The sequence below is a fragment of the Heterocephalus glaber genome, unplaced genomic scaffold (assembly GCF_053883595.1).
Source record: "Heterocephalus glaber isolate CG9 unplaced genomic scaffold, H.glaber_assembly_v1.0 deba00001444, whole genome shotgun sequence".
NCBI classification, from domain to species: Eukaryota; Metazoa; Chordata; class Mammalia; order Rodentia; family Bathyergidae; genus Heterocephalus; species Heterocephalus glaber.
Window position 1 is genome coordinate 27,585,777 of NW_028258297.1, and position 22,847 is coordinate 27,608,623.

At 50.6% G+C, this 22,847-nt stretch overlaps 1 protein-coding gene across 2 annotated transcripts in view; it reads left to right on the forward strand.

Annotated features, from left to right (window-relative positions):
• Slc2a3 (solute carrier family 2 member 3) overlaps window positions 1–21,983 on the forward strand; it is a 76,807-nt gene extending 54,824 nt beyond the window's left edge. The window contains exons 1-10 of one of the 2 annotated variants that reach the window (XM_004869518.4): window positions 12,033–12,264; window positions 13,852–13,944; window positions 14,441–14,601; window positions 16,965–17,205; window positions 17,644–17,806; window positions 18,026–18,213; window positions 18,340–18,444; window positions 18,653–18,754; window positions 19,145–19,348; window positions 20,054–21,983. In XM_004869518.4, the coding sequence (XP_004869575.1) occupies window positions 12,250–12,264; window positions 13,852–13,944; window positions 14,441–14,601; window positions 16,965–17,205; window positions 17,644–17,806; window positions 18,026–18,213; window positions 18,340–18,444; window positions 18,653–18,754; window positions 19,145–19,348; window positions 20,054–20,260 (1,479 nt within the window). In that variant the 5' untranslated portion in view covers window positions 12,033–12,249 and the 3' untranslated portion in view covers window positions 20,261–21,983. Of the gene's footprint in view, window positions 1–12,032; window positions 12,265–13,851; window positions 13,945–14,440; window positions 14,602–16,964; window positions 17,206–17,643; window positions 17,807–18,025; window positions 18,214–18,339; window positions 18,445–18,652; window positions 18,755–19,144; window positions 19,349–20,053 lie in introns of those variants that run through there. The other variant, XM_021248085.2, reaches the window with a different exon arrangement.
• Window positions 21,984–22,847: the final 864 nt, after the last annotated feature.

Sequence of the window (22,847 nt, forward strand, 5' to 3'; positions counted from 1 at the left end):
ATTTCTTTTTGTGGTACCAGAGATCAAACTTAGGGCCTTGCATTTACCAGGCACAAACTGCACTGCTGAGCTACATCCCTGGCCCTTGCATGAATATTTATAAACTTGCCTATTTCTGATGGACTTAATGCAGCCACTTCGGAATACTGCACTGAAATGGAATTGAATTAAAGTCTACCTGGAACCCAGTGTTTAGGGTTTAGAATGACTGCATAACCACCCCATATATGAACAATTAGGCGCTTGTAGCACCGTAGGCCCAAGCCCTCAAAGGCAACAGTTCTTGCACGTATTTTCCAAATAGGTATGTATTTGTTCAGATCCTTTGCATCCAATCATGCAAGAAATATTCAGGGTTTTGCACACCATGAGTTTTGCAGATTCATGCCAAATAGGGAGTGAGAATCAAGAAGATGCAATCAAACAACAGGGAGGGAGATCCGCTATATCTGGAGTGAGCATCATCAGGGCAGCACATTCCACAGGAGCAGAGGAGAAGGACGAAGGAGACAGGAGCACTGAGTCAGCGCTGAGTGATGGGTGGGTGCCTGGGGCTCAGCTGACCAGGGAGGACGGTCTCCAGAGCACGTCTGCACTCGTGTGCTGCTCTGCAGCCCTCCCTAAGGCGGGGCGGACCTCCAGCCAGACAGACTGCAGAGATTCTTCGGTTTGTGGGCCCGCCTCATCCAAATATTTTTGTTAACTGTCTCCTTTAACTGAAGGCAGAGAGTAAGAAGGTCTGCAACCTGGGTTGGGAGAAAGATAGGGGAGTGATTTTTCCCAGCTCGAATGAAGAATATAAGTGTAGTAGAATGAGTACTGACTCACAGATACTTCGGCACAGTGAGAAGAACACGGCACACCATGCAGTAGGCACATTCAGTGCACATGCTATGGCAGGTTTCAATAAGGAAAGTACACAATTCCCAGTTTCACTTGTAAGATCTTTGCCTCCACTGCCTCATAGCTCCCCATGGAGTTGCTCAGGACAAATGCTAAAACATACCTGTGGCTACCAGACAAGTGAAAGCGAAATTTTAGTCTCTTTGGACCATGGTGTGTTCTGAGGATTGATACTTCTTGCGAAGTCCCCCCAAATCCTTAGACACAAAGAGGATGCTCACTTTTAGCTCCCACCTCCTCCCCACCACCCCTGCTAGGAAGTTAATGGGACCCTCGGGGTCACATTCCCCACCCCCACCCTAGGAATGGGGACAGATAACACCTGCAGCTCACACTGGGGTTTCTCTGAGGACCCTGGAGAATGGAGCACCCCCCCCCCCCCAACTATCAGTGCTGGCAGCCCAGAGCCATTTCCTGGGTCTTGTTCTCCTTTTCTGGAGACTGTGACAAGGGATTGTGGTCAGAAAAGTACTCTGCAATACAGAGCTCGCATTTGCTTTGTGGAGGGTTGGGCTAATAAACACCACCTTGGAGCTGTGGGCTTTTCCCTGTCAAGAACTTGATGAATGTTTTCTAGGAGGTTAGGCTTTGCTGGAAGAATACAGAGTATTTGATGATGAAGCCTGGTGTTGAATAGCGCCCACAGACAGGCATGTGGTTAGGGTTTTTGCAAGGGTGGATGTGAGTCAGCACCAGTGCTTGGGTTATCACTTAGCTGTGTTCCTGTAAAGATGCCAGGCGAGGGTTTCCTGGTGACAGCGCCTGCCCGAAGGCTGCACAGAGAAGTCAGGGCATTTATAGGATCAGAGCATTGCTAGGGGAGCGTGAGGAACTCAGAGAACTACAGGTGGGTTCTCTGTGATAGTCTTGTGTTCACTGCTGGCTCTTATGTAGAAGTCAACATTGCACTGGGGGGGGCACCTGTAATTCCAGCACTAGGAGGCTGAGACAGGAGAATCACCAGGAGTTCGAGGCCAGCCTGGACTACATAGTAAGTTAAAGGCCAGCCTGCACTACATAGCGAGGTCCTGAGTTCAATCCCCGGTACCAGAAAAAAAAAAAAGGAGTAAGTGAAAGGGACCAAGGTGAGAGACTGCTTCGGGAGTCCAGCAATGGGACATGCATGAGGCCAAGTTATGAAGACAGAGAGAAGAAAGAGAGCTGAGGGTTTTCAGGGCACTGAAACTATTCTGTGTGATCCTGCAATTCAATGTACATCTATCACAAGTCATAGAATGTACAACACAAAGAATGGACCCTCATATAAACTATGGACTTCAGTTAGTCATCCTGTTATAGCTCCTCAGCTGTAACAAGTATACTACACTAATGCAAGATGTTAGAAACAGAGAGGGAGGAAGGTATATGGAAACTATGCCTTCCACTCCATTTTTACATACATCTAAACCTGGCCCCCAAAATAAAGCCTATTATTTTTCTGAGACTGGGAATTGAACCCAAGGCCTTTGCATGGAACTACACCCCCAGCCTCACTCCTTTTTGTTTTTATTTTGAGAAGATTCTCATTAAATTGCTAAATTGCCAAGGCTGGATTTTAACTTACAAATCGTCCTGCGTTGGTCTCCCAATTAGCTGGGATTACAGGTGTGTACCACTGCTCCTGACAAGTCTATTCATTTTTTGTTTTGTTTTTTAAATAAGTAAAAATTACTTAACATTTCTGTCTCCATCCTCTTTCCACCATGAGCTCTTAAATCTTTTTTTTTTTTTGAGACAGGTCTCACTAGGTAGCCCAAGTTGGCCTCAAATTCACAGGGATCTTCCTGCCTCAGCCTCCTCAGTGGTGGGATTACAGGTGTGAGCCACCATACCCAGCTCTTTAATCTCATTCTTGACTCCTCCCTTCATCTCATGCCTAACATCTAGACCATAAATTAATCTTGTTGGTTCTATCTTGAAAGAATACCTAAATCCTGCAACAGCTCACTACCATGCAGATCAAAGTCCCTGTCATTTGGCATCTGGACCAGTAGCCTCCTAACTCATCTCTGAGCTTCTACTCCTGTCCTCTGTCTTAGTCTGTTTCTGCTGCTGTAGCAAAATAGCACCAGATGGGTGATTTATAAATAACAGAAGTGTATTTCTCAAAGTTCTGAGGTTTAAGAAGTTGAAAAGGCACTGGCAGGTTAGGTGTCCAGGGAGGGCAACTCCCTACTTCCAAGATGGCACCATCTTCCTGCAACCTCTGGAGAGAACAAAATGTGTCCTCCCATGTTACAAGTTTGCCGGGGCAAAAACAAAAAAAGGACAAACTCTCTGGAGCTGCCCTTATAAGGTCATTAATCCACTCCTGACAGCTGAGCCCTCAAGACTTACTTATTTTTTCAGTGCTAAGGATGGAGCCCAGGGTCCTGTGCATGCCAGGCAAGTGCTCTACCACAGAGCTCCACCTCCGGCCCTTTTTATTTTGAGACAAATCTGCCTAGCTTTTTCAGGCTTATCTTGAAATTGTGATCTCCTGCCTCCATCTCCCTGTGATTACAGGCATCTGCCATCCACGCCCGACTATTTATTTTTAAACATAATGATGACATTTTTTTTGCTTAAAAGCTTAAAATAGAGCTTCCTAGCTTTCTGTCATATTTACAATATAATTGCAAACCTCCACCACTGCTTCCAGTGCCCTGCAGGCTCAGGCTTGGGGCTGTCTATCAATACCCTTTCTCCTTCCAATCCGCCCCTGCCTCACCCCGCTCCTGCCAGGCCTCCTCCGGTCCAGGTCTGGGTCCCGGTCTGGGTCCCGGTCTGGGTCCCGGTCTGGGTCTCGGTCTCGGTCTCGGTCTCGGTCTCTGCTTTTGAAATGCCTTCCTTCTGACGTGCTGTTGTCCACAGTGTCTCGAGGGCCACTCCCTCCTGCCACTAGCATCCTGTGGCCGTCCTCTCTCCTGACAGAGCGGCCCACCACAGCCCCACCTTAAACGCCCCAGTGCCCCATTACCTTCGTCACACTGCTCACTGATGGTTACCTGACGCCACGCACCTGTTCCATGAGTCCGCTGAAGTGCCGTGACAAAACGCCACCGAAGTGACTCAAACAGCAGAAACGCGTTTTCTCACCTTCTGGAGGCCGGAAGTCCCAGCGAAGCTGCCAACCCGGTCGGTCGGTCGTTTTCTCCTGAGACTTTGCTCCTCGTAGGCGGAGGAGCTAGCTTTCCATCACAACGCAGTACCTGAGAAGTTCCACCTCGCGGCCTGGGGGAGGCAGCGTGTCACGGCGGAGCTCTGGATGGCAGACCCCGCGCCCCACGGCCAGAAGCACACGCGAGAGAGGAGGGGCTGACGCCACGGTTCCGTGGCCCGACTCCTCTGCGCTAAGGTTCCGCCGCCCGGCTCTCCCTGGGCCTTGGGGCGCTGCCCACGCCAGGCTGTGGGACTAAGGCTCCACCCTTCTGACCTCGCTTACCCCTTTTCTTGCTTGCTTTGTTTTTGTTTTTGAGGGGTTTTTTTCAGTTTATTGAGGCAGTGTCTTGCTATGCAGTTGAGGCTGGCCTTGTACTCACTATGTAGCCCAAGCTGGCCTAGGTGAGTTCTTGGGAATGCTCCTGCCTCAGCCCCCCGAGTGCTGGTTTTACAAGCATGCGCCACCACACCTGGCTCGCTTAACCTTCCTTACCGCTTCTCAGGCCCATCTGTAGTGCAGCAGTCAGCATCGTACGGTACTTCCGGTTAGGGCTTCCACATGGAAATCTTAGGTGCACAGTGTCCAGTCTGTAACACTTGACCTACCGGTCCTCCGGACTCCCCCACACAACTCCGTCCCAACAGCCCTGAGCCTCTCCTGTCACTGCCGAATCCACTTCTGTGGGTTTGGGTCAGACTGAAACCAGGTATGGGTCAGACTGAAAGCATGATCAGCCGGGAGACAAAGACAGTTATGAGCCCTATATCCAGATACAGTGGTAGGGCAGGTGTAGGATCCACACTCCCATTTCCAAAGAGAGAGGGAAAGAAGAAAGGCAGGCTTGTTCTCCAATAAAATCCAAAATTTTAACAAGGCAAATTCTGTTAATTTTTTTGTTTTGTTTTAATTGGAGTAAAAAACATAACAGAATTTATTATTGCAACCATTTTTTTGGAGTTGCAACCATTTTTTTTGGTACTGGGGATCGAACTCGGACCTTATGCTTGCGAAGCAGGCGGCAGAACCACTGAGCTAAATCCCTGGCCCTGCAACCATTTTTAATACTTTATCTAACATTCATTTTATTACAGGCATATTTTCAATTTTTATTTTTTCTCATCTCTATTGAGGTACGAGTGACACAAAATTGTATACATTTAAGCTGTGCACACGATACTGTGAGTCTTGGTCTTTCCTGAGCCCGGCTCTCTCCTGACGGCCGTGGTGGCTGCCCACAGCCGCAGAGGCCACGGGAAGGGTGGCTGCTGACCCCATGGCCTGGAGGTCAGAGCTTCCAGCCAAAGAGGGTTTTTGTTTGATTGTTTCAGTTGTTTGACCAGCTACTACTGAGCCACACCCCCAGTCCGAAGGGATCATTCTCAAACCTTAAAATCTGACGGAGCATTGGTTTCTTGGCTATGACACCGAAAGCATAGGCAACATTTGCTAACACCAAATGGGACTGTGACAAACTTAAAACTATTATATTGAAGAACAGAACTAATGGAGTAAAAATACAGCCCTCAGCATGGAAGAAAATAGTTGTAAATCTGGTGGGCGTGGTGACACACACCTGTGATCCCAGCACTCTGGGAGGCTGAGGCAGAAGGATCCCAAATTCCAGCCCAGTCTGGGCAACTTGGCGGTTTAGCAAGACCGTGCCTCAGAATATTAAAAACAGGTTGGGGTGGGGTGTCAGCAGCTCAGTGAGAAAGGGATATAGCTCAGTGTGAAGCCCTGGGTTTAATCCCCAGCAAAAAGAGAAAGGAAAGGGGCCGGGGATTTAGCTCAGTGGTTTCGCCACCTGCTGCACAATCGAAAGGACCGGAGTTCAATCTCCAGTAGCGGAAAAAAAAGGAGAAAGGAAAAATACAGTCGTCCACGTGAAAATGTAAGCGCTATCAGGTAGGGGCATTGTCCTAGTGACATCTGCATTGCCTGCACCTAGGACTCTGCTTTGCACACAACATTCAGTACACAGACCTAGAACGTGCCCAGGGGCCTGAACAGATGAAGCTTGCCAGATCTTTCTCACTGGCATCGTCCTCATTTTCCCTGTATTTGTCAAGATGGGTACTTTCACTTAGTGAAAGTAGGACAGAAGTTAAAGGAATCGTTGGGATGTCTGAACTTTAGCTTAGAGTTTACGCCCCAGAGCCGGGCCTCAGGTTCTGACTTCCCTTTTCAGTCAGGCCTGCACCTGGCGCTGACAGCAGGTCAAGCCCCGGAAGCGCTGACGCCAAGGCTCGGGTGTTCAGGGCCTCCCCGCCTGAGCCTGTCTGGCCCTGGGAGTGCAGGGAGTGTGCCCCAGCCCCGTGCGTGCCAGGCACCGTGACCTGGGTGCCCAGCGGCCGGCTGGCCGGGAGGTGGCCAGGGAGCAGCTTCTGCTTCCGGCGGCGGCGGCTGTTCAGGGAAGCGCCATGGTCCAGCCTGGACTCCGCCCAGCTGGGAAATCACTAGGGAGGCCAGAAACAGAAGCGCCAAGCCGGTGGGTGCCTGCACCCTTCCCCTCTGGGAATCCACGGCATGGCACGCAAGGAGGGCAGGCGTCTGGGGCTGGCTCCTGAGTGGCTGTTTAAGGTAGTGGTTTTTTGCACTTAGGTTGTGTCAGACACTCACTTCCCCCTTAGTAACCGGGTCTTCCTTTCTCTTCAGCTCTTGGTCAACAGAAACAAGCTGCTCATCTTTGTAAGGAGCATTTACAGGATGCCCCAACATGTTAATATTGATTATCAGCAATAAGTACAATACTCATGAATCTGTAGTATAGTAAAATCAGTTTAATCTCTGCCACATATGTTAAAAGTATCTTGTCGTCAAACCTACCTCAGCACTAGCGGGGGAAAGTATCCAGCTCCCCAAAATAAGATTTTTGAAAGCATAAAAAGCCAGGTATGGTGGTGCAGGCCTGTAATCCCAGCACTCAGGAGGCTGAGGCAGGAGGATCTCTGCAAGTTCAAGGCCATCCTGGGCTACATAGTGAGTTCAAGGCCTACCTGAACTACATAGCAAGACCCTGTTTCAAGAAAGAAAGAAAAAGGCCAGGGATGTAGCTCAGTGGCACCACACCTGACTCGTGAGTGCATGGTCCTGAGTTTGACCCCTGGTACCCCCCCCCCAAAAAAAAGAAAGAAAAGAAAAGAAAAAAAAAAGCAAGCAAGGATAAAAAATTTCTAAAAAACCAACTTTATTTTTTTGCGGTACCTGGGATCGAACTCAGGACCTTGCACTTGTGAGGCAGGCACGGTGCACTGAGCTAAATCCCTGGCAAGGAGGAAAAAAACTTCTAAGGAGATAAGTTTGGGTTTTTGTGTTGTTGTTGTATTGTTTTTCCAGTGTTGGGGATCAAATCCCAGGCCTTACATGTGCTACACAAGTCCGGGCCTCCCATGTGCTACGAAAGTGCTGTACAATGATCTATTCCTCCGCCTGAATGAGGAGTAAGTAAAGGCGTGCATTAGGAGGAAGGCAGGAGTGGTCAGTAAGTGTTGAGAGGCAGGGGTCAGGCTCCAGCTCTGGGCAGAGCCCTTGCCTCGCTTGCTTGAGGCCTTATGCTCAATCCGCAGCATTGCCAAAAGTTGATTATTCTTTTTTATACCAAATGATTAATTGTCCACTGGAAATTAATAACTGGATTTTATTAAAGACTACATGGAGGGCCAGGTGTGGTGATTGACACAGGCCTGTAATATTAGCACTGGGAGGCTGAGGCAGGAGGATCACTGCGACTTTGAGGTCAGCCCAGGGGCTACATGGTGAGACCTTGTCTCCAAAAAAATGTAGTTGAGGGCCGGGGATTTAGCTCAGTGGTTTCGCCGCCTGCTGCACAAGCGCAAGGACACGAGTTCAATCCTTGCTACCAAAAAAAAAAAATGTAGTTGGCTTACAGATCTGGAACATCAGGGTATAGCAGCAGCAATGGCTCAGCTCTGGGATGACCTTCATGCTGGCAGAAGGTTGGGCAGCCTCTGGGAGGCTGATGATGAAGTGCAGTGGTCAGTGCTTACCTAGCATGTGCAAGGTACCAAGTCTAATAATTTCTAGCACCTGAAAAAGAAACTTAGCAAGAAGGCTCTCTACTGAATCTGCACTACAGTTTATCCCAAGGGGATAAACAAACAAGCAAGGCTGCACGTGGCCGACACTGCCAGAGTCAGGGCAGTCACGTAGGAGTCCGTCTTTGTGTCTGTCTGATCTCTCACCAGCATTCCATCCAGGGGTCTCCACCCCACGCCTTTATCTAATCTCAAATATTTCAGAGCCGGAATCTCCAGACATCGAATCAGCTTGTTTCCAGCCTTCGTGTTTCTCTTTTCTGAGATAGGATCTCTGTGTCATCCTGGCTTTCCTTGATCTTGCTGTGTGAACTGGGCACAGTGGTGCACACTTCAGGCAGAAGAATGGTGGCATTCAGGGCATTCAGGGAGTGAGTTCGAAACCAGTCTGAACTACTTGGTGAAACCCCCAAAACCAAAAAGAACAACAAAACAACAGCCCAGTCTGGCTTCGAATTTGTGATCTTCCTGCCTCAGCCGCTCAAATCCTGGGATATCCCACTCTACCCCATCCAGTTTCTTAACACCATTAGGGATTAAAGTCCTGCATGAATTCTTCCAGACAAGCCATACTCAGCCACGGCATTTCGCGGGAGTCTTAAGTGAGGCGCTGTGCCAAACCCCGAGAAGGTGGCAGAAGCAATTGGAGGAAGAGGCAGGAATGACGAATGGAATCACTTGCCTTCAACAAATGAATACTTTTGTTTAAGAAATACAGCTTTAAGAATAAATTAGGGCTGGGAGTGACAGTGCATGCGTTCGAGGCCAGCCTGAACCACACAGCAAGACCCTGTCTCAGAAAGAAAACCCAGAAGCTCCAGTTTGTTCACTCCATCATACCATTGTTCCTGCTTCCAGCACTAGGTGCCTGGGGACACAGGAAAGACACAATCCTGCTTTGCAGAGAGTCACACGTGAATTAGGGAGGCAGACAGAGAAGACAAGGTAAAGACACAGGAACAGGCTCTAACGAATTTGTTTCCTAAAGAGAGTGATGCTTTAGGCAAAACTTGAAGGTGATGGAGTGTAGTGGTGTAAACCTGTAATGCCAGCATTCTGGGAGGCTGAGGCAGGAGGATTCAAAAGTTCAAGCTCAACCTGGACAATTTAGTGACTTAACATGACTCTGTCTCAAAATTTAAAAAAACTAAGAAATAAAGGGCTACAGGGGGGCCGGGGATTTAGCTCAGTGGTTTCACTGCCTGCTGCGCAAGCGCAAGAACCTGAGTTCAATCCCCGGTTCCAAAAAAAAAATAAAAATAAAATAAAGGGCTATAGAGGTAGCTCAATGTGAAGACCCTAGGTTCAATCCCCAGTGCTGAAAAAAAATCATTCTCTGCACTGTCTATTGTAGTAGCGACTAGTCACCCATGGTCACTAAAGCACTTGAAATAGAACTCGAGAAACTGCAGACTTAGTTGCATTTAAACTCATATTTGAAAAGTGAAGCAGAAGCTGGGCCTGGTGGCACACCTGTATTTCTTGGACTCAGGAGGCTGAGGCAGGAGGATCACCAAGGTCAATTTTAACATTATAAGCTGTCTAACCCAATGAACCCTTCTCTTTCTCAGTGCTGATGACTGAGCCCAGGGCTAGGCAGTCTACTACTAAGTGACTTCCCCAGGCCTCAAATTTTCATTTTAATATGTTTTGGTTTTTTGTTTGTTTTGAGACAGGATCTTTGTGGTTCAGCTTGAATTTATTTAGTAGCCCAGGCTGGCCTCAGGCACTGGGATTACAGGAGTTTCCCACCACCCCCGCCATAATGAATGGGCTCACCCAGCCTGGACAGGAAAATCAACATTTCGCACCTTGTTCTCTCTGCACTCTAAGGGCTTATTTTCTACAGCGTTTTCAGATTCCGAGGAAGCTCTGCTGCACTTAGCCGGATAAAGGAAGACTAAAAAATAACATGCTGGGAGTCGGGACGCTCCTTAGGAAGAATGTTAGAAATGCGAGCGAAGAGTAGAGTTTGCTCGGGCGTCTCAGGGCCGTCATCGGATTTTCGGATGCCTGAAAAGTCAGTGGCATGGGTCGAAGAAAGAGTTTTCCCTGCCTTTCCCTCCTGTTTGAAATTCTTTGATTTCAGTGTTGTTTTCCTCCGTGGCAAACATTCCCCCCCGCGATAGGGGGCGCTGGACTAGGATTCACAGGGTGCGGATATCGATCCGCCTTTGAAACCGAGGGGCCTCGGTCCTCAGCCCGCGTCTTCCCCTTCTTCCGGACCGGCCTGGGCCTCCCTCCTCCTCCACTTCAGTTTCGCGTAAGGAGAGGAGCTCTCAGGAGGACGCAGAGGGCACGGGGTGGCCGTGGGCACCTCGCCCTGCTGACCCCGCGTGCCCACTTCGGGCAGCGAACCCCACCGGCTCCGAGGCGAGCTCCCTGCCCGGCACTGGAGCTTCCGGCCCGACCCGGCCTCCGGAGCCTTTGTCAGTGCACTTTAGGTTCTCATTGTAACAACCCTCTTTCGCTACTGCTTGATTTTTCTTTTAATTTTTCTTCAAAGACAAGGCTTGCTACGCAGCCTAACGTAGCCGCACACTCATAACCCTCCTGCCTCAACCTCCCAAGTGCTGGAATACAAGCGTGAGCCACTACGGCCGGTTTAAACCAGTTTAATTTTTCTAAAGATAATATGCTCAGATTAAGATAAACAGAAAAAACCCTTTCATCTCTCTTCTTTCTTACCAAGAAGAAAATACTTTTTTTGTTTGGTTTTTGTTGTTGGTGGTGGTGGTGGTCGTGGTGTTTTTTGTTGTTTGGGGGCAGGGGTTGAGACAGGGTCTCGCTCAGTAGTTCAGGCTGGCCTTGAACTCACTTAGGTAGCGAAGATTGGCTTCAACTCACCGCAATCTTCCTGCCTCAGCCTCCCTAGAGCTGGGGTTAAGACCTGGCCTGGTGGATGTGGTGGTGCAGGCCTATGATCTCAGCTGAATCAGGAGATCCTAAGCTCAGGCCAGCCCTGGCTAGGCGGCCAGCGCCGGGACTAGAGAAAGCTCGTCTCCGAGAAGAATCTGGTTCGTCCAGGTCCAGCGCCATGAGTCTGGATTCTAGGCCCCAACCAGAACCCCCAGGAAGATGCGTGTCCTCCCTTGGGCTCCTCGTCAGCGGCTCCACGGGCTCCTGGCTGAGGGGCCCGGGCTGCAGGCCTAGGGTTAGCAGCTTGGCCACTGGCGCTCTCCCCACAGCTCTTTAACCCGGCCTGAGCCGCTGCCCTTACCTGAGCTTATCTCCTTCCTGCCTCAGCCAGCTCCTTCCTTTCCTGCTCCTCCTGCTCAGCCCTCAAGGGTGGCGCAGTAACCAGTTGTTTGTCTCCCTCTTTTCTTTGAAGGAAGTCACCACCCAAGACTGATAGGGTGCTGATAGTCCTTTCTACTCTGGCGAGACTCGGGTGCCCTTGTCCCTCTTTTAATTTTTCAGAATGGAAGACGGGAAATACCCAATTTTATGAGGGTCAGAACTTTTTTAATCGCATTCATAAAAAGTCTCGAGTTCTTGGAGAATACCTGATCCGCACTAGCATGTGCTCAGCAAGTATCCTTGTGGGTGAGATTGGCCGGGCTAGAAACCCCAGTGCTTCTCACAAATTCCTGGTCCAGACCGCCCCTTCCCTCCCCTGCAAGGCTGCAGTCAGAAGGCAGCCGACTAGGAATCCCCCCCCCCCCGTTACACCCCTTCAAGTGACTTCAGATCCGACGATCATCGCCGCTCAACTCTGCTCCATATCCGATGCTTTTACTCTCCAGTGATTGTAGAATAACCAGCTGCCTGGCAGAGGCCACAGCAGAAAGCAGTTTATCCGCCCTCCCTCAAGGCCCTTTTGGTGGGGCGTTTTGTCTGTGAAACTAAGAGGCGTCGCTGCTTTCACAGGAGGGAAGGATGCGCCTGAGCTCAAAAAAGAAAAAAAGAAAAGCCCCCGCCACCGCCAGGGAGAGAGCGGATGTGGGGAGCGAGTGCCTGGAAGGGGCGGCGCGGGGGCGGGGCCTGGAAGGGGGCGGGGCCTGGGCGCGGTTTCCCCCCCCGCGGAGCTGATAAAAGCGGCCTCCACATGATGCTCCGAGCGCGGAGCGGGGCTACCCGGCGATCGAGCGCGGCTTCCTCTGACTGCACAGACCTTCCTAGGACTAGGACGCGAAGAGGACCGGGACCATGGGGAGCTACAAGGTAGGGGGGGTCGCGGTCCTTGGGGCCTCGCCCCGTCGGGAAGGTCGCGGAGCAGCCCCGCGCGCGTGGTTTATGTAACCGCGGGCCGGGGCGCAAGTCCCCCCCACCTCGGGGTGAGAGGGGCCGGCTTGGTTTGGGAACGCAGGGCCCCATGCAGCCATCTGCCCTGTGGGAATAGTAATCGGACCCCTGGAGTCCCCGGATGCTGGGGAAACTGAGTCCCGCACGACCTTGTGATTGCGGAGGATGGACTGATGCATTAGTGTTGTGGGCGCAGTACCTGTAGGGAGAAAGGCATTTTTACTCAGATAAATTCATTTAAAAATGAAAGTATGAGAAGAGATAAAGAAAAATGAGACACGAGCATAGTGGCGCATCCCTGTAATCTCAGCACATGGGAGACTGAGGCAGGAGGATCTCCGTGAGTTAAAGGCCAGCCTGGTCTACACGGTGAAACCCTGTCTCAAACGGGGAGGGGGAGGTGCAGTGGAAAAGGCCCTCTAAGATGGTGAGGAGAAAAGAGGTTTTCAATAAAGGAAGATTTAACAGCAAACATCTGGCACAGGCAGGGTCGTCCCAGGTAACCTGGGCTGAGCGGGCCCGAAGGCCCGGGGAGAGTCCTCCCCCGCAGCGCCCAGCCTGCGTCCACCTGACCGAGAGGAGAGGCCGGCCTTGAAAACGAGGAAAGGTCGGCGGATTGTGGGGGCTGCCGGGGACCTCAGCCGGCAGCCACTGGGCACCCGCGTCGGGGCCGGACAGCTGGGGGTGCAGGGGCTGCAGGGGCCCAGCCTGCCGGGTAGCCGCCAGGGCCGGCTTCCGCGCCGTCCTGCGCTACGGCGATCTTAGGTCTCCTGCATCTGGCTGTTTCCGAAGGATCAGTCTTTTCCTCTGCCTGCCTAGTCCCTTTTTTTTTTAATGTGCTTTTTTTCTGGTTTATTTTCTTTTCATCACATATAATTTGAACCCAGCATTAGTTTCTCACATCTTAAAGTGTCTCCAACTGCCTTCCTAGTCCTAGAGCCAACTCTGTACTTGCTTTTACCTGGTACTGTACAGCTGTTTTTAATTTTGCTTTTGTTTTGATACCGGGGATCTGCAGGCAGCAGAACCACTGAGCTAAATCCCCGGCCCAGTACAACTGTTTTAATGCTTCTAAGCCAGTTCCTATTTTAACTTCCACAAAATTAAAAAAAAAAAAATCTCACTACATTTTTGTCCTCTTCATAACCCTCATAGGTCAAATTCTAATACAGTGTATCTCCACAGCCTATAATAGGAGACCATCATCAGTGAAAAAGTTTTAAGGGCTCAATAAAAAAGCCAGGTATGGTGGTGCAAGCCTGTAATCTCAGCACCTGCCTGTAATCCCGGCACTCGGGAGGCTGAGGCAGGAGGGTTTCTCGAGTTCCAGGCCAGCCTGGGCAACATAGCGAGGCCCTGACTCGAAAGAAAAACGGGAAAAAACTGTAAGGACCAACTGGGGATGGTGGCGGCCCCTGTAATCACCTCACCCTGGGAGACTGATGCGGGAGGGTCGCGATCTCACGTTCTAAGGGCTGTTCCCTCCCTGTGCCGTTCTACACCCAGGTGACCCCACCTCTGGTCTTTGCTGTCACCATCGCTGCGATCAGCTCTTTCCAGTACGGCTACAACACTGGGGTCATCAATGCCCCCGAGATGGTGAGTGTCAGGCGCCGAGTAGAACCGCAAAGGGAATCTGGAAGTGAAAAGTGAATCTGACCGCTGGGGCTGTCACTCCGGGGTGGAGGAGCGTTGGCCTAGCATGCGGGAGGCCCTGGGCTTCATCTCCAGGACTGGGGAAAAGTCTGAATTAAAACTGTGTCTAGCCTATCTGGGCTAAGCCAGAAGGTGGTGTGAATGTGTTGAGTCATTTAATGAAGGACCGAAAACTCATTTCCCCAAACCCTGAGCTGCTGGCTCCTCCTCTTGCCCTCCGGGGTGGTACAATGTCCTAGTGATGCTGGGCGGACCACGGCCGCTGCTGCCACCTGCTGGGCCTGCTGGGACAAACCTTCAGAATTGCTCCCAGCGCCTTCGCGTCGCGCATCTCTCCACTCCCGGGCTCTCCCTGTAAGGCAGCAGGAGGAAGTGAACGACGCCTGGTGTCTGTGCAGCTGTGACAGGCTGTCCTCCCACCAGCCGCTCTGTTCTGCAGATCATCCGGGAGTTCCTCAACACCACCCTGTCTCAGAAGCTCAGCGAGCCTCCCAGCCCTGGGCTGCTCACCACCCTGTGGTCCTTGTCCGTGGCCATCTTCTCCGTGGGCGGAATGATCGGCTCCTTTTCCGTGGGACTCTTTGTCAACCGCTTTGGCAGGTACGGGCCACAACCTGGCCAAGAGTGGGCTGACGGACAAACAGAAAATGAGGGCAGGGAAGTGGAGGCATCACATTGAAGGCCTGGGGCCTGGGCCTGGTGTGACTGCCCTTGTGTGGAGCCCACCCGCCCTCAGGTGCAGCCCCGAATGCTTTATTTAGGTCAGAATTATTTGCTTTTCTTTAAAAAAAGAGGAGGCCATGAAAGTCTTTATTTTACATAGAAAATATTTTTGCAAACCTTGGTTTGCGGTAAATGTGGACAATGGCCAAATAGCTGAATTTTTTTTCCCAAAGAGAAATAATCATCTCACTGGACACTTATTAAAAATATCTTAAAGGGTAAAATGCTTTCAGAATTGAAAGAACCATTTACCTTGTCATTAGATATTCTCTGTGTACTTAATATTTGTGAAGCAACCTGTTTGGTTTTATAATGTTTAATTTTGTTTGATTTCTTGTTCTGGGGATGAACCCAGGCCTCAGGAGTGCTAGGCATGGCTCTCACTGCTGCTGGACATTTAGGATTTAGGGTCCCTGGGGAGCTTTTAAGACCCAGTGCCAGGCTGAACCCCAGTCTCACTCTCATCAGGAGAGGTGTGGTGCTGTAGGTTTTCAATGCTAATCCTTTTTTCGTGTGGTTTTTGAGATTGGGTCTCCCTGTGTAATTCAGTTCAGGCTGGTGATGAACTTGTAGAGATCCTCTTGCCTCAGCCTCCCAAGTGCTGGGATCACAGGCATGCACCATGCCCAGCTTCAGCACTAATCCTCTACTGCTGGTTTATATCATGTTTTAGTGCTTTGCCTCCTGTGCTTAGCACATACACATGTTAGTTTATTTTTTATACCTGTTGTCAGTTATACCTGTTGTCAATACTAGTGGTGAATGACATCACCATAGTCTAGCCTAGAGAAGGAGAGCTGAAGCTGACTGACTGCCTTTTGAGTGTAATTCTCTGTGATGGAGAAACATTTTATTTGAAATAATTTAAATTCAGTACAATATTCTTTTTTTTTTTTTTTTTTTGGTACCAGGGATTGAATTCAGGACCATGTGCTTGTGAGGCAGGCATGGTGCCACTGAGCTAAATCCCCGGCCCTCAGTACAATATTCTTGATCTCTATACAACTACAGTGCTTGAAATGCATGCAGTAAAATGCATAAAAAGCCTGGGGACTTAGCATATCTCCATTTTTGTCCTTTTATTTTTATTTTTTTGGTACTGGGGATTGAACTCGGGTCCTTGCACTTGCGCAGCAGGCGGCAAAACCACTGAGCTAAATCCACAGCCCTGTCCTTTTATTTTTGAGACAGGGTTTTACTAAGTTGCCCAAGCTGACCTCAAGCTTGGAATCTTCCTGCCTGAGCCTCCAAAGTAGCTGGGATTACAGGCGCGTGGCTACCATGCCTGGCCTCCAAAATGTCTCTCAGGGGTCAGCTCTTCCCCAAGTACTGCCTAGGGCAGTGGCTCTCAGACTTCCAGCTTGCATCAGACCACCTGGAGTGCTTTTGAGTTTTTCTTTTTAAAATGTTTACCAGTGCATGTTGGCAGTGTAAGATGACATTCCTTGTGGGAGTTGTGTACATAACACATCTTAATTCTTTTTACTTCCGGGGGGGGGGGCTTTTTAGAATAGGTTCCTGGGCCTGCCCCTTGGGTAAGACCTGACGATTAATCTAGGTGAAGCGGGAGAATTTTAAATTCTAACAGATTTGTAACTTGATGCTGTTAGCTTGTGGCCTACTGTGAGAACTGTGGCTGGGAGCGCTTGCTAAATAAAATCCTAGGCTAGGTGGGCATGGTGTTACGTGCCTGTCACCCAGCACTCAGGAAGCCGAGGCAGTCTGGGCTGTGTAGGGAGTTCAAAGCCAGCCTGAGACCATATCTTAAAAAAAAAATCCTACAGGCGCCAGGGATTTAGCTCAGTGGTTCTGCTGCCTGCCTCAAAAGCTCAAGGTCTGAGTTCAATCCCCGAAACCAAAAAAAAAAAAAAAAAATCCTAGGTTACCATTGAGTATTTATTGCAAGAGGAATCTCAGACAAGAGCTGGGGTGAAGGTCAGTTGGTTCAACGCCTGCCTAGCCTGGGTCAGGCCCTGGGTTCAATCCTCAGTACCACCAAAAAAAAGAGCTTGAGTTTTCTAAGTGAGTTTTATACATAAAGAGGTATAAAAACTATTGATTCAGGTTACTCCCAACTAGAAATGTTATGCTAATAGAAATCACGAAAGAAAATTTAAACCAAAAGAAGGGAAACACAGGCCTGGAAGGAGCAGGAGGAAGCGGGGGGAGGGAGGGAGGGAGGCCGACCGGCCAGCCGGTCACACCCTGCTGACCCGATGAAACCCTGTGAAACCCCACAGGCGCAACTCCATGCTCATGGTCAACCTCCTGGTGGTCGCTGGTGGCAGCCTCATGGCTTTCTGCAAGATGGCCAAGTCGGTGGAGATGCTGATCCTGGGCCGTGTGGTCACAGGCATCTTCTGTGGGCTCTGCACAGGTTTTGTGCCCATGTACATCGGAGAGGTGTCTCCCACCACCCTGCGGGGCGCCTTTGGCACCCTCAACCAGCTGGGCATCGTCATCGGGATTCTGGTGGCTCAGGTACCCTGGGTTTCTCACACTGAATGAGTTCATTTGGTGCCCATTGAGTGAATTCACATAGATAGCGCACTCAAAAGAATAGATGGGGACATACTGAAAGATACATATTTCAGATAACATGGTTACTATAACTTATCACTTGTAGCCAACAAAGCCAGCAGGGTAGAAAAAGGAAAAGTACAATTTTATGTTTTTCTATGGTAAAAGAATGACCCAGGCGTGGTGCCACATGCCTATAATCCAAGCACTTGGTAGGCAGAGGCAGGAGCATCCCACAAGTTCAAGGTCAGCCTGGGCTACTTAGTGAGATTGAGGTCAGCCTGAACCACATAGTGAGCCCCTATCAAAAAACAAATCAAAAAAAAAAAAGAATGGCCTCTTTTAATGAATTTGTGAGCCAGGAAATTCGGGGTTTATGACACTATCTCTGATTTCTAGATCTTTGGCCTGAAATTCATTTTGGGGACTGAAGACCACTGGCCCCTGCTGCTGGGCTTCACCATCATCCCAGCCATCTTACAAAGCATAACCCTTCCGTTTTGCCCCGAGAGTCCTAGATTCTTGCTCATTAACAGACAGGAAGAGGAGCGTGCTACGAAGAGTGAGTATTCCTCACTTCACGCTTACTCTGGGACCCGGGTTAGAGTCCATCTGTTACCCCCCTGGGGGACTGGGTGGGAGGTGTGTATGTTCCGGGCATGTTCCAGGCCGGGGGAGTGTGCATGCTTCGGGCCAGACTCCTTCCCAGCTGTCTGATGGGACCACCAACTTGGCAGGTGGGTGGCACAGTTTCTTTATTTCCACTCGATTCCTTCCCCAGTCCTCCAGTGGCTATGGGGCTCCCAGGATGTGTCCCAGGACATCCAGGAAATGAAGGATGAGAGTGTCCGGATGAGCCAGGAGAAGAAAGTCACCGTGCTGGAGCTCTTCCGGGCCCGCAACTACCAGCAGCCCATCATCATCTCCATCATGCTGCAGCTGTCCCAGCAGCTCTCGGGGATCAACGCCGTGAGTAGCAGAAAACTGCACTAGGCCAGGGCCACTCGTGTGCAGAAAGAATGAATATCAGGGAGACTGGGAAAAGACCTCACCTCCCGAGACTTCACAGCAGCTGTGTCTCTTGTTTCCTGCCAGGTTTTCTATTACTCCACCGGAATCTTCAAGGACGCGGGCGTCCAGGAGCCGATCTACGCCACCATTGGGGCAGGCGTGGTCAACACCATCTTCACAGTGGTGTCCGTAAGTTGTGGGCAGGATCACTTGGGACGAAAGGGCTCTCGCTCTCGATCACCATTTAGTGAAAATGTGGAGAGACAGTAGAGCAGTCTTCACCTTTCTATTCCAGCAGATACGGGGAGCGGGGGCAGCAGGGTTATGTGCGGGACTGGACAGGAGTGGCGTGGCCATTGCAGGCCCCTCTTTTTGTGAGCAGCAGTTTCCGTCCTAGGTGTTCCTGGTGGAACGGGCAGGAAGGAGGAGTCTGCACATGATCGGCCTCGGTGGCATGGCCTTCTGTTCCATCCTCATGACTGTCTCCCTGCTGCTGAAGGTGTGTGTCCTGTGAGAGGGTGGGGCTGGGGGTCTGCAGAGGGCACGGGTCACTGGGGCAGGGTGCGGGTTGCTGACATTGGAGATGGTTGGTAAAGGCAAATTTGATCCAGGCTTCCTGGTGCATGCCTGTAATCCCAGCTCCTTGGGAGGCTGAGGCAGGAGGATCACTATGAGTTTAAAGCCAGCCTGGGCTACATAGTTCAAGGCCAGGCTGAATGACATAGCAAGACCCTGTCTCAAAAAAGAAAAGCAGACCGTCTTGAGGCGGCCCATTTTGTAGGTGGTCTCATCACGCAAAGTGACATGAAATGGCACAGCTGGTATTCGAGAGCCCAGGCTCTGCCTGGTCCTCAAGCTGCCAGCGTTCACCTTGTGGTGTCTCTTGCAGGACACATACAGCTTCATGAGCTACATCTGCATTGGGGCCATCCTGATCTACGTGGCCTTCTTTGAGATTGGGCCCGGCCCCATCCCCTGGTTCATCGTGGCTGAACTCTTCAGCCAGGGGCCCCGCCCGGCCGCTGTGGCTGTGGCTGGCTGTTCCAACTGGACCTCCAACTTTTTGGTTGGACTGCTCTTCCCCTTGGCTGCAGTAAGTAAATGAAAATCTTGAAATCAGCCCACCTTAGCCAACATGTCTAAGACACCACAAAAATATTTATTGACTCCATGAAAAATCCGCTATCCAGGGCCCTAAGCCAGACTTCCTCAATTTCAGTGAAATACAGGAAAAAAACAGGTGGAAGGAGGAGTTCAAAGCCAGGAACCTGGAAAGAACCACGAGTCTGATGAGGTGGCATGCACTTGTTCTCCTAGCACTCAGGAGGCTGAGGCAGGAGGATCACAAATTAGGCCAGCCTGGCAGCACAGGCCCTGTGGACCACTCTTCTGAGGTGCAGTTACCTAGAAAAGAACAATCGTGAACCAGTTCACCCACAGTCTGAATTAGCATTGACTTTAAGGTCTTAAAGGCTCACACACCCAGCCCAGGATCAACAAATGAGCTAGATCTGTTGCAGAGTGACCTGGGGCTGTTACTTTGGCAACAGACTTCTAGATCCGTTTCCTGTTTATTTCCAAGAGGTTGTTCAGAAACCAGATTTTAGGTATAGTGACAAATGGTAAGTGTTTACCAGAAGCTGCCTTTGGTAAGTGGGAAAGGGTGACAGAAATCCCAGAGAAATGCAGTCGCTAAGAGTGGAGCTGCAGTGTGAGTGAGGCCTGAGGAGACACAGATGTGGGGCAGGTTGGGTTTGTCACTGAGCCTTCATAGCAACCTCTTTTTTTCTTCCACTAGGCCTCTCTAGGAGCCTACGTTTTCATTGTCTTCGCTGTCTTCCTCATTATCTTCTTGATCTTCACCTTCTTCAAAGTCCCTGAGACCCGAGGCAGGACTTTTGAGGACATCACTCGGGCCTTCGAAGGGCGAGGTGCTCAGGAAGCCGGGAAGACCCCAGCCGTGGAGCTGAACAGCCTGCAGCCGGTGAAGGAGCCGGGCGTCTAAGCCGCTCGGCCACCCGCCTCCTCCAGCACCGCGGACAGCGACTCCCGTGGGAGGCTCAAGGTGAACCCAGGACTGCTCAGTGCTGCTACCAGTACCAGTTCAGGCTCGGCCAGAGGCCAGGACCACCCCCTTCCGGCCCCTTCCCGCCCGGCGCCAGGCTGGCCTCTCCAGGCCCGGTGGGAGCCGGTGCCACTCCTCACCGCACAACTTGCACCACAGTCCCTCGGGTTGTATTTATTTTACCTTCTGGTTTTATTGCATAAATATTTATTTTTTTAAGTGTAATTTTTCCAAATAGTGAAGACATAAGAAAGTGGAGGGGCGAGGGAGGTGTTTAGATGCTGTGGGCAAGGCGGGTTTGATGGAGGCTGGGGTGCCTGCCCTGCTGGTGGGGCTCAGGGAGAAGTCTTGTCCCTGGGGTGTGAGGGCCCCAGGCGGCTGACGCCCCAGCCCTTTCTGTGGCTCCTCGTGGAGACCGCGCTCATTTCAGGAAAGTCACGTGCCTGTGTAGAAAAACTGGTTTCCTTTGGAAGTCTTCTTTTAAGATTAGAGTTTATGTAGAGTATTACTTGAAATCGGGGACTGTTGCTCAGATGGCATTGTAATTAAAGGCAGTTGGTGGGTTTTGATTCCAGTGTGGCTGGAGAAGGCTGTCCGAAGCCCGCCCTCCCATCCCCAGTAGACTCACTGTAGTCCCCACCCTACACCCCTGTGGGGAGAACCCGGAATACTGGTTCTCAGGACAGCTTTGGTATTTCTCCACTGTTAAGATATTTTATCTGTTTTGATTTTGGGTTTTTTTTGGGTTTTTGGTACTGGGGATTGAACTTGGGTCCTTGTACTTGTGCAGCAGGCAGCGAAACAACTGAGCTAAATCCCCAGCCCTGTTTTGATTTTGACTTGTAGCTTTAAAGGAAGTCAGGAGAATCTTCATGGGTGATTTGGAATTTGGAACCTCAGCTCTGGGAGGGGGTTTTCCTGATCAACCACCACTCTGCTATCAGTATGTGGGGTCCATGTTACTGAGTCATGTTACTGAGCCGTCAGGTGCCCTAGGGACCTGACTCCTCTAGGGGACTGAGACAGCAAGGGTGAGTGTGCTGTCCTGCCTGGAGGAAGCAGCTCACTGGGCACTTGCTCCCTGTGTTGCCACCGTGGCCCCGGGGATAGAATGTATTAGCTTAGCCCTGTGTGTAGATGCAACACTGCCTCTGCTGGGTGGCACCTGCACCCAGAACTCGGGGTTCAGACCCCTTGGCTGTCCCTCACTGCACCTGAGGCTGAGGACTCAGCCTGTCCAAGGACAGGAAGGGGCGCTAGGCCGGCTGCGTGGCTCACGGGACACTGGTTGTGGGGAGAGGAAACTGAGAAGCAAATGCTTCTCATTGGAGGGGTCAGACAGCCCGCCCAGCAGCGTTGGCTCCTGCCGGTCCCCTCTGGTCCCCTGCTCCGCCTCACCCTCCCCTGCTCATCTCCCCCTTGGTGCTCACACTCAGTCCGTGGTTCTCAATCCCGCTGGTCACCGAGCCCCTGGATGAACTGAGCAAGAGGGAGCTGGGTCCCACTTTCCTTGAACTGCGCCTCCTGCCGCCAAGATCACTTGGCAGTCATGCAGGGTAGCGCTGTCCCCTTCTCGGTGACCAGGTTGTAAATATTTCCACAGGGGTTTTCTACTATTCATGTTACTGTGGTTCTTTGTTTTGAAATAAAAATTGTAGACATACATATCGCAGGTTCTTTTTTTTTTTGTACTGGGGATTGAACTTGTTGGGTCCTTACGCTTGGGAGAAGGCAGGTGACGGAACCACTGAGCTAAATCCCCAGCCCCCTCCACTTTTCTATCAGTGCTGTCACTCACATACTAAACATATTTGAAGAGTTGTCCTTTTTACCTCTGCTCATCCCAGGAACTTTGTTTCTAGCTGTGGTGCTGTGCATGTCAGGAAAGGCCCCTTGGTCCCAATTGATGATTTCTCCATAATTGCTCAGCCATGTCTCATGCTCGGCTTGGCTTCCTCTTTGTAGTGAATGTTTGCGACACAATAGCTGCAATCACCTTGCTGAATCAGCATAGCATGGAGTCCCCTCCCCCCTCCTGCTGATGCTCAGAACTAATGATGTTGCCCCACCTCCCCCAGGAACACCGAGGACTGAACCCAAGGCCTTGCACTGAGCTGCATCCCCAGCCAACCTCCTTTTTTGCTTTTTAAAGACGCTGTCCAGGCTGGCCTCAAACTTGCAGTCCTGCCTCAGCCTTCGTGTAGTAACAGAGACTAGAAAACCGTGCACCACCACATCTGTCTCAGGGTGACTTTAGAATTAGTGTGGCCTTGCCCGTGTAAAGCTTTCCAATTATATCTCTTTTTTTTCATTTTTTCTTTTTCGGTTACATCTTGCCACTTAAAATAATATCCAGACTCCTTTACCATGCCCCATCGATAGATGACAACCCACATGTCACACTCTGTTACTTCTCTTACCTGGCATGACTAGTAAGCTGCTTCTGCTCATTCTCAAAGTCACCCTCATTAACCTCCTACGGAAGAGGCTTGCCTGTCCAATGTCACCTCTTCCTCAGTGAAGGAAG